The sequence below is a fragment of the Colobus angolensis genome, unplaced genomic scaffold (assembly GCF_000951035.1).
Source record: "Colobus angolensis palliatus isolate OR3802 unplaced genomic scaffold, Cang.pa_1.0 Scaffold69, whole genome shotgun sequence".
Classification (NCBI taxonomy): Eukaryota; Metazoa; Chordata; class Mammalia; order Primates; family Cercopithecidae; genus Colobus; species Colobus angolensis.
Genome location: NW_012120598.1, coordinates 1,684,639 through 1,694,374, shown reverse-complemented (window position 1 = coordinate 1,694,374; position 9,736 = coordinate 1,684,639). Strand labels below are relative to the sequence as shown.

Sequence of the window (9,736 nt, the reverse complement as noted above, 5' to 3'; positions counted from 1 at the left end):
ATCTCTCATGCACGATCTTCCTCTTTTTTCCATATCTATGCTGACAGAGGTTACAGGCTGAATGTGATGGTGGCACAAAACAGAGGGATCCTGAGTCTCTGAATGACTAAATGGAATAGAACACTTTCTATGCCCTGGACAAAGCACATTAGATTATAAAATGCATAAGCAATAAATTTTTAGTGTGTCACTAATAAAGAACTTGGTACACCAGTTGAACCTCTGCACATGAGAATAACACAGACTGTAAGATCATGGCCCAGTTCATATGAATTTAAAATAATAAAATGTATACCCAAGAAACCCTCTATCCAACTTCAGAACTGGAACACTGCCAGTCCCTTTATGGTGTTTATCTGGGTGCCTGGTTCTCCTCTAGCCTTTCTCCCAGTCATCCTTACCTCCTCTCATCCCACTGGTTAGCGCTAACCTGAATTTTTTGTTTATCATTATGTTGCCTTTTTGTTTGTTTGCTTTGTTTTGGTTTTCTCTTACACTAAAAGACCTTTTAAATGTTTTTTAGGACAGTTTTAGCTTTACAGGAAAACTGATAAGGAGGTACAGAGAGTTTTGTTGTAGACAAAGGTTAAAAAAACAAAAAAAAAGTACAGTTTGCACAAACCTCTCCCTGACTGCACAAACACAAGCACAGTTCCCCCTAATTATTTGCATCTTGCATTAGTGTGGTGCATCTGTTAAAACTGAGAACCAATATTGATACATTATTACTAACTAAAGTTCACAGTTTATATTAGGGTTCACTCTCTGTTCAGTAATTTTTCAAAATGTCATTTTTTTTTTTTTTTTTTTGAAGTGGAGTCTTGCTCTTGTTGCCCAGGCTGGAGTGCAATGCCATGATCTCAGCTCACTGCCATCTCTGCCTCTCAAGCTCAAGCTATTCTCCTGCCTCAGCCTCCCAAGTAGGTAGGATTACAGGCGCATGCCACCATGCCTAGCTAATTTTTTTATTTTTAGTAGAGATGGGGTTTCATCATGTTGGCCAGGCTGGTCCCAAACTCCCGACATCAGGTGATCTGCCTGCCTCGGCCTCCAAAAGTGGTGGGATTACAGGCGTGAGCCATCACGCCCAACCTAAAATGTCATTATTTCTTCCTTGTCATATGAATTGTTTAAAAGTATGTTTTAAATTTTGTAAATGTATGGGGACTTTTAAATTTTATTTTTGTTATCAATTTATAACCTAAACACTTTATAGTGAGAGAAGATTAGTTATATCATATTGATTCTTTGAATTTTATAGGGACTTACTTTTGGTCTAATATGTAATTATGTTGGTAAACATCCCATGATTGCTTGAGAAAGAATATGCATTCCCTGATTGTTAGTTTCAGAGTTCTATATTAGTCTGTGATATCAAACTCACTGCTATTTTTCAAATCTCTTTGCCTTTTTGGTCTCCTTGATATGGTGGCATGTGCCTGTAATCCCATCTACTCGGGAGATTGAGGCAGGAGAATTGCTTGAGCTTGAGAGGCAGAGATGGCAGTGAGCTGAGATCATGGCATTGCACTCCAGCCTGGGCAACAAGAGCAAGACTCCGTCTCAGAAAGTGTAAACCCTTTATCATTCTTTTTTTTTTTTTTTTTTTTTGAGACAGAGTTTTGCTCTGTCGCCCAGGCTGGAGTGCAGTGGCACAATCTCCACTCACTGCAAGCTCTGCCACCTCCCGGGTTCACACCATTCCCCTGCCTCAGCCTCCCTAGAAGCTGGGACTACAGGTGCCCGCCACTACACCTGGCTAATTTTTTTGTATTTTTAGTAGAGACAGGGTTTCACCGTGTTCACCAGGATGGTCTCGATCTCCTGACCTCATGATCTGCCCGCCTCAGCCTCCCAAAGTGCTGGGATTACAGGCGTGAGCCACCGTGCCCAGCGCCCTTTATCATTCTTTAGTGTCTGTATTAGTCTTTTCTCGCATTGCTATAAAGAATTACCTGAGACTGGGTAAAGAAGAGGTTTAATTGGCTCACGGTTCTACAGGCTGTACAGGAAACATGGCTGGGGAAGCCTGAGGAAGCTTGAAATCATGGCGCAAGGCAAAGAGGAAGGAGGCATGTCCACATGGTTGGAGCAGGAGGAAGAGAGCAAAGAGGGAGCACTATACACTTTTCAACAACCAGATCTCGTTAAGAACTCACTATCATGACAACAGCAAGGAGGAAGTCTGCCCCCATGATCCAGTCACCTCTCTCCAGGCCCCTCTTCCAATATTAGGGATTAAAATTCAACATGAGATTTGAGTGGGGACACAAATCCAAACCATACCAGTGTCCAAGTCTATTCCTAATCATGCTTTTAATTTTGCACTCAGCATATTAATTTCTGAGAGTTACTGTAACAGTGCCACCAACTGGGTAGCTTAAAACAAATGCATTCTCTCACAGTTCGTGAGGCTAGATGTCTAAAATAAAGGTGTGGGCTGGACCATGCTCCCTCTGAAGGCTTGAAAGAAGAATCCTTCCTGCCTCTTCTAGCCTCTGGTAGTTGCTAGCAACCCCTGGCATTCCTTTACTTGTTGACTCATCACTCCAACCTCTGCCTCTGTCTTCATATGGCATCCTCCCTATGTCTCTGTGTTCAGATTTTCCTGTTCTGACAAGGACACAAGGGATATTGGGTTTAGCGTCCACCCTAATCCAGTATGACCTTGTCTTAACTTGATTACATCTGCAAAGTTCCTAATTCCAAATAGGATCATATTCACAGGTTTCAGCTGAACACTAATTTTGTCGGGGGGGACGCTACTCAATCCAGTACAAACAGCTATTAATGTAGCTGAGGCAGGATTTTCTGTTCCTTAATTCAGTTAAATTTGGATTATCACACAACCAGAAAAAATAAGGCACACGTATACACTGAAAGGCAAGGAGGGCAGAATTTATTAAGCGAAAGGAAAGCTCTCCACAAAAGGAGGGGTCTTTCATGCAGGTTTTCCACCTCACAAATTGAATGCCAGGCCACCACACACGAGCTGAAGGGACATGGCTTCTCCCCTGCATAAGGCGCAAACTCCGCATGGCTCCACCCTATGTACAGGCGCTTGGTCTAAGCTACATTGATTTATTTTCCTTACTGCACATGTGTTGAGAAATGGAATTTTTCACAGTGGGCATGTTCAGGCAAGCCATCTGTGCACAATGACCTGGGCAAGTCGGAGGTTCTTCAGGCACCCTTCCGTATTTGCCTAGGCATATGCCCGTCTCCCTTTTCTTTCGTAGCTATCTGTTTTATAGATTGGTCTAATATATGTTTTACCAATACTACAAGAAAATGGCTTACATGATTATGGAGGCTAAGAGGTCCCATGATCTGTCATCTATAAGCTGGAGACTCAGGAAGGCCTGTGGTATAATTCAGTCTGAGTCCAAAGGCGTGAGAACCAGGGGAGTCAGTGATGTAAATTCATCTGAGGACAGGAGAAGATGAGATGTCACAGCTCAAACAATGAGGCAGGAAAAAAAAGGGGGGGTGAATTCTTCTTTCCTCAGCCTTTTATTTACACCCTCAACAAATTGGATGATGTCCACCCACCTTGGGGATGGCAGTCTCCTTTACTGAATCCCCCAATTCAAATGCGAATCTCCTCTGTAAACACACTCAAGACACTCCAGAATAATGTTTAAACAGATATCCGGGACCCTGTGGCCTATTCAAGTTGACATATAAAATTAACCATCGCAAGTTTACCCTTGTCAGCTTGGCACCCATACGCATCTCCTCAAACCATACTTAACTGCCACATAAAGACAACAGCAAGGTCATAATTCCATCTAACACGATTAACAATTGAGCATTCTACCAGAAACACACTAACCCATTTCCCAGAAGAGGAGGTAAAGTCTTCATGTGATGTTTACTCTCTCCTTGATATCCCATAACTTAAATACCATGATGTAAAATTAATCAAGGTTGAACATTGGAGCCAGTTTAAAAAATTAACAATATTTAAACACTATCTTTAAACAATGCATCTATAATAAATCTATAATAAATCACTATAATAAAATCAATGCATCTTATGTTACAGAATAAGGAAATGAGAAGCAAGCAAGCTACACACACACAAAATGGAGTCATAGCAAAATATGGAGGACATACTTATGACAATGACAGTCTGTTTCTGTAACTGGTCATATGATCAAAGCCAGTAGTTCTTCCACCACTTATTCTGTATTCCCTTTGCCTTCAGCAAGCACTTCATCTGGTCATGGTACTTACCTGGTGGTGACCAAACCTTTATTCCTGAAAGGTCTGGGTCATTAGTGGTCCTGTCTGAATTAAGTTGTAGTTTTCCACTGACCTTAATCACAGGGCATGGTAACACTAAGAGAAGCCCTAAGGAATCTCACGTATTCCCAACATACTTTTCCTTACCACCATTTGGGGGTAGTCCAGTTTCTACTTGGTAGTTGGGAACAATCACCCAGCCAGCATTGTAACTCATTTGTCTATTGAGTTAGAGGCATGAGAAGACCGAAGTGGCTAAGTAGCAGTCTTAAACTTCCAGTTCAATTAAATCATGATTGTACCTCTCAATGGAAAACATGCCACCCTATGTAAGACCTCTAGGCCAGCAGAGCATAAGTCATGGCAACAGGAAGCAAAAATTTTGCTAGTGGGTCACTAGGGCTAATAGCGAACAGTGTCCCTCCTATTTTGATCCCTTGATTCCTGGACTGTGAATCCCAGTCATAAGAGAAATGCACCATATACTGGATGCTGACTCAGAGAGTAGACAGCCTTCCACAGAACCTTGTCCCAGCCCTACAAGGCACTGCTGTATAGCTGGTGCTATTACTGTCTTCAAAATACCATTCCACTGCTCTGTGTAGCCAATTGATTCAGGATAGTAGGGAACATTGTAAGAAAATTCCATGAGTATGGGCCCACTGCCACACTTTTGCTGTGAACTGAGTTCCTTGTAATGCTGTGTGGAATACCATGGTCATAGATGAGAGATTCTGTGAGTCCATGGATGGTAGTTTTAGTAGAAGCACTGCGCAAAGGGAAATTGAATCTGTATCCAGAGTAAGATCTAGTGTTTCAGTAAGGACAAAACACTATCCCATCAACGATGGAGGTGGATCAATGTAATTAACCTGCCACTAGGCAGCTGACCGCTGACTCTGGGAAACGGTGTCGTATCAGGGGCTCAGTGTTGGTCTCTGCTGCTGGCAGACTGGGCACTCAGAGATAGCCTTGGCCAGGTCAGCCTTGGTGAGTAGAAGTCCACATTGCTGAGCCCATGCATAACCTCTATTCTTGTTACCATGGCTACTTTGTTCATGAAACAACTGGGTGATGACAGGGGTGGCTGGAGAAAGAGGCCTACTAGTATCCATAGAACAGGTTATCTTGTCTACTTTATTAAAATCCTTCTTTGCTAACCTTTTGTGAGCATTCACATGGGGCACAAATATCTTCGCCCTTTTTGCCCATTCAGTGTCTATCCATATACTTCATCTCCAAATTTCTTTGTCACCAATTTTCCAGTTATACTGAACTCCCTGACCATCCTGCCAAACCACTGGCCACAGCCTATGAATTGGCATATAATTGAATATCTGGCCATTTTTCCTTCTAAGCAAAGTCAACAAGGGGGACTGCTCAAAGTTCTTTCCACTGGGAGGATTTCCCTTCACCACTGTCCTTCAAGGTAGCCCAGAGGTGAGCTGAGTGCTGCAGCTGTCCACTTTTGGGTGGTACCTGCACATCATATAGAAGCCTCTGTAAACCAGGCCTAAGTCTTCTCTTTCTCTGTCAGCTGGTCGTAGGGAAGTCCCCATGAAGCCACAGATGCAGGCTGGAAGAGAGAAGGCATGTAGCAGAAGTGGGGACTATGGAAATTTGGCCTACTTCTTCACGTAACTTCCTGTGCCTTCAGGGCCTACTCAGGCTCAATCACGTATATACCATTTCCATCTGATGATGGAGTGTTGCTGGGCATATCCAACTTTGTGCGTTGGTGGCTCAGATAACATCCAGTTCATGACGGGCAGCTCAGGTTGCACGGTAACTTGGTGGCTCAAGAAGTATCAGTCTCTACTAAGGCCCAGTAGCAGGCCAAGAGCTGTTTCTCAAAAAGAGACTAGCTATTTCTTGGTAATGGCAGGACTTTGCTCTAAAATCCTAAACCAAGATTCACCTACAGGGACCTGCCAGAAGCTTCAAACAGCATCCCTATCTGCCACTGCCACTTAAACACCACTGGATCTGCTGGATCATAAGACCCAAGTGGCAGAGCAGCTTTAACAGGAGCCTGGACCTGTTACAGAGACTTTTCTTGTTCTGGGCCCTACTCAAAACTAGCAGCTTTTTGAGACAATTGGTAAATGGGCTGACGTAACATAATGAAATTGGAAAATGTTGCCTCCAAAACCCAAAGAGGCCCACTAAGTATTGTGCCTCTTTCTAGGTTGTAAGAGCAGCAAGATGCAAGTACTTATCCTTCACCTTAGAAGAAATATCCCAACATGCCCCATGTCACTGTATCCCTAACCAATTTCACTAAGGTAGAAGGTCCTTGAAATGCAATCATATTTATTTCCTACCCTCTGATGCAAATGTCTTTCCACTAAGTCTAGTGTAGTTTCTACTTCTTGCTCACTAGGTCAAATCAGCATAATGTCATCAACAGAATGAATTAGTGTAATATTTTGTGGAAGGGAAAGGTAATCAAGAGCCCCATGAACTGAATTATGACATAGAGTTGGAGAGCTGATATACACCGGAGATACAACAATGAAGGTGTGTCGCTGGCCCTGCCATCTGAAAGCAAACTGCCTTTATGGACTGGTATGAAAAAAAAGACATTTGCCAGATAAATTCCATTGCCTTACCAAATAATGGTGAAATAAATATTTCATACATAACTTTTATATTTAAAATGCAAATTATAAATATAATATACATATTTACTTGTACTTTTGCAAATAATTATATAGGCCTGACTGGAAGGGAATGTTCCACCTTCCTACCTGTTTTTAATGACAAATTTCTGATAAAATTCCTTGTTACCTAATGAATGACTTCAGTTTCAAGATATGCTAAATGCATTCAGTTGCCAGTAGCTCTGGGCACACATTGTATGCTAGGACTTGGTGAACTTGAGGACTGAAAGAGTTTCTTGGCCTGCTTGTCTGGAAAGTGCAGTGGTTCCTTGCAGACCTTTTGTCTTCATTGTTTTCAAAATTTCTTCTAAAATAAAAATCAAAAGGTAAAATCCATTAAGCCATTTGGTAGTGTGCATGATAAATAAGCGATTTAATAAGTTAAACACAGATGATTTATAAATTGTATTCATCAATTTATTTGATATACAAAACAATGTGTATCAAATAAATGTCTATTAAATTGACCTTGGTCGTCAGCTAAATAGGAGCACTTTGTATTTTCAAAGTGTTGCTGGTGATTCTAATCAGAATGAATGGCTTGCTTTGCAGTCACAGCCTACTTTAGGCTCAGCAGAAACATTAATTGTCCTTGTTATTATAGCAAGTGATCAGTTTTTTAGTTGCTTGGCTCCAATCTCTGCCCTATGTCTTTCTCTTTGGATGACAAGAGCCAATGAAGGTGTGGGACAAACTGAATAGTGACATTGCGCAGTGAGAGTGAAAGAAGTAGCTTATTTCTTTCAGGCATATTGAGAAAAGAAAACCTTCCTTATAAATAAATAAAACTAAGAAGACTGAACTAAGAAAATGGAGAAGAAAGAAAGAAAAAAAGAAAAGGAAAGGTAAGGAAAAGAAAAGAGAGAGAGAGAAAGAAGGAAGGATGGACGGAAGGAAGGAAAAAAAGAAAAGAAGAGGAGAGAGAGAGAGAGAAAGAAAGAAAAGAAAAGAAAGGAAGGAAAGAAAGAAAGAGAGAGAGAAAGACAAAGGGAGGAAAAAATAAGAGAAGAGAAAAGAGAAAGAGAAAGAAAGAGAGAAAGAGTAAGAAGGAAGGAAGGAAAGAAAGAAAGAGAAAGAAAGAAAAGGAAAGAAAGACGGACAGAAGGAAAAAAGAAGAGAAAAGAGAAAAAGAAAGAAAGAAGAAAAGAAGGGAAGGAAAGAGAAAGAAAGAGAAAGAGAAAGAAAGGGAAAGAAAGAAAGAAAAAGATGGAAGGAAAGGAAAGAGAAGAGAAGAGAAAGAAAAAAGAAAGGAAGGGAAGAGAAGGGAAGGAAGGGAGGAAGGAAGGAGGGAGGAAGGGAGGGAAGGAGAAAGAGAGAGAGAAGGAAGGAAGGAGAAGAAAAGAAAGAAAGACGGAAGGAAGGAAAAAAGAAGAGAAGAGAAACGAGAGAGAAAGAAAAAGAAAGAAGGAAAGGAAAGGAAAGCAAAGCAAAGCAAGAGAAAACTAACAATCATGTGATTTGAAGGACTGAGGATTTTTAGTATAAGCTGAAAATCAAAAGTGTACAGAAAAAGAGAAGAAAGATTATGTTCAATTTAGTTATAAAGCAATCTGAAAACAAAGATATAAAAATCTATACAATAAAATAACTTTCATGATAAAACTCCAGACGAACTAAAGAGTACAGCACAATTGTCAAGGGCATGAAGACTAGAGGGTAGAGAGAAAATTCATAATACTGAGGGTGAGGTGTTAGAAGAAAACATTAGAGATTTTTGTACTGGAATATTAGGTTACAAATGGGGAAAAGAGAAGATAACACTTTTTAAAGTAAGAAAAATTTACCCCTGAAAACCTCTTTTCTCTTTCAACATGAATTTATGCCTTTATTAGCTATTGTCAGTGATTGTTTTAAGTGATTCATTAACATGCCAGGTTATCTTACAAATTATAGCATTTTACATTATTAACTTTTGATTTCAGCAACATAAATGCTTAAACAATAAATTGGTTTGTATTACCTGGGTTGTTTTCTTTAATGGTAACTAAATAGAATAATCCTCTTGGTGAAAGGAGATCTGGAACCAGGGGAAAAATCCTGTCCATGACTTCCCGACCATTTCTGCCACCAGCCCAAGCTGCCTCTATTCCGTGACTTCCTACCTGTGAACAATTAGAAAGAATGTTTTAACTCAAGTTTGATTTAGATCACAAACCGAATCTTTTTGAGAAGTATTATCACCAAACAAGTATATATTTTGCATTTTACTGCTGACGAAGGAGCAGTAAAGTTGAATCTAAGTTTCATCATTTTCTAGTGTGTAACCTTGGGTAAATTAGTAATCTAGTTTGTGAATTACTTTCCTCCTTTATCTGTAAAATTAGGAAAAGAATAGTTCCATATGTACAATTAGAAAAATAACTGGATAAAAAATGTTTTTGTAATAATAAAAAAAATTTTTATCCACTGTTAGGAGTAAATGAGGAAGTATATTTAAAGTTTTGAGAACATTGCTCTGCATATATCAAGGGCTTAATAATAGTTATTACTATTAGTACAATGCTTAAATTGAGAGACGTGGGTAGCTTTTATACTTAATATAGAAAGAAGCTAGGAGGAGGAGCTTGTATTATAAGATACCTACTGTACAGAAACAAAGTTTCAAAATGTCCCAGTGCATCTGGACCTCTTGCAGATTAAAGTGTGAAACACATAGACCTTTTCTAAGGAATCCATTTATTATATATTATATAAAGGCATACTGAAGCATGTTTCCTCTAACAATCTGTATTTTAGAAACAATACACCTGAGAGCTTACATAGTATTAAAAAATCTTTAGATCCTTATCATTGTATATTGTTTCCTTTTCACACTTTTTTTCTTT

General features: G+C 39.9%; 1 protein-coding gene across 1 annotated transcript in view; it reads right to left on the bottom strand.

The window, feature by feature from the left end:
* Positions 1-6,790: 6,790 nt before the first annotated feature.
* Positions 6,791-9,736, bottom strand: part of N6AMT1 (N-6 adenine-specific DNA methyltransferase 1 (putative)) — an 18,056-nt gene continuing 15,110 nt past the window's right edge. Inside the window, exons 4-5 of the mRNA XM_011926536.1 lie at positions 8,872-9,013; positions 6,791-7,218 (exon numbers count right to left, since the gene is read on the bottom strand). Coding sequence (XP_011781926.1) covers positions 7,112-7,218; positions 8,872-9,013 — 249 coding nt within the window. The 3' untranslated portion in view covers positions 6,791-7,111. The remainder of the gene's footprint in view (positions 7,219-8,871; positions 9,014-9,736) is intronic.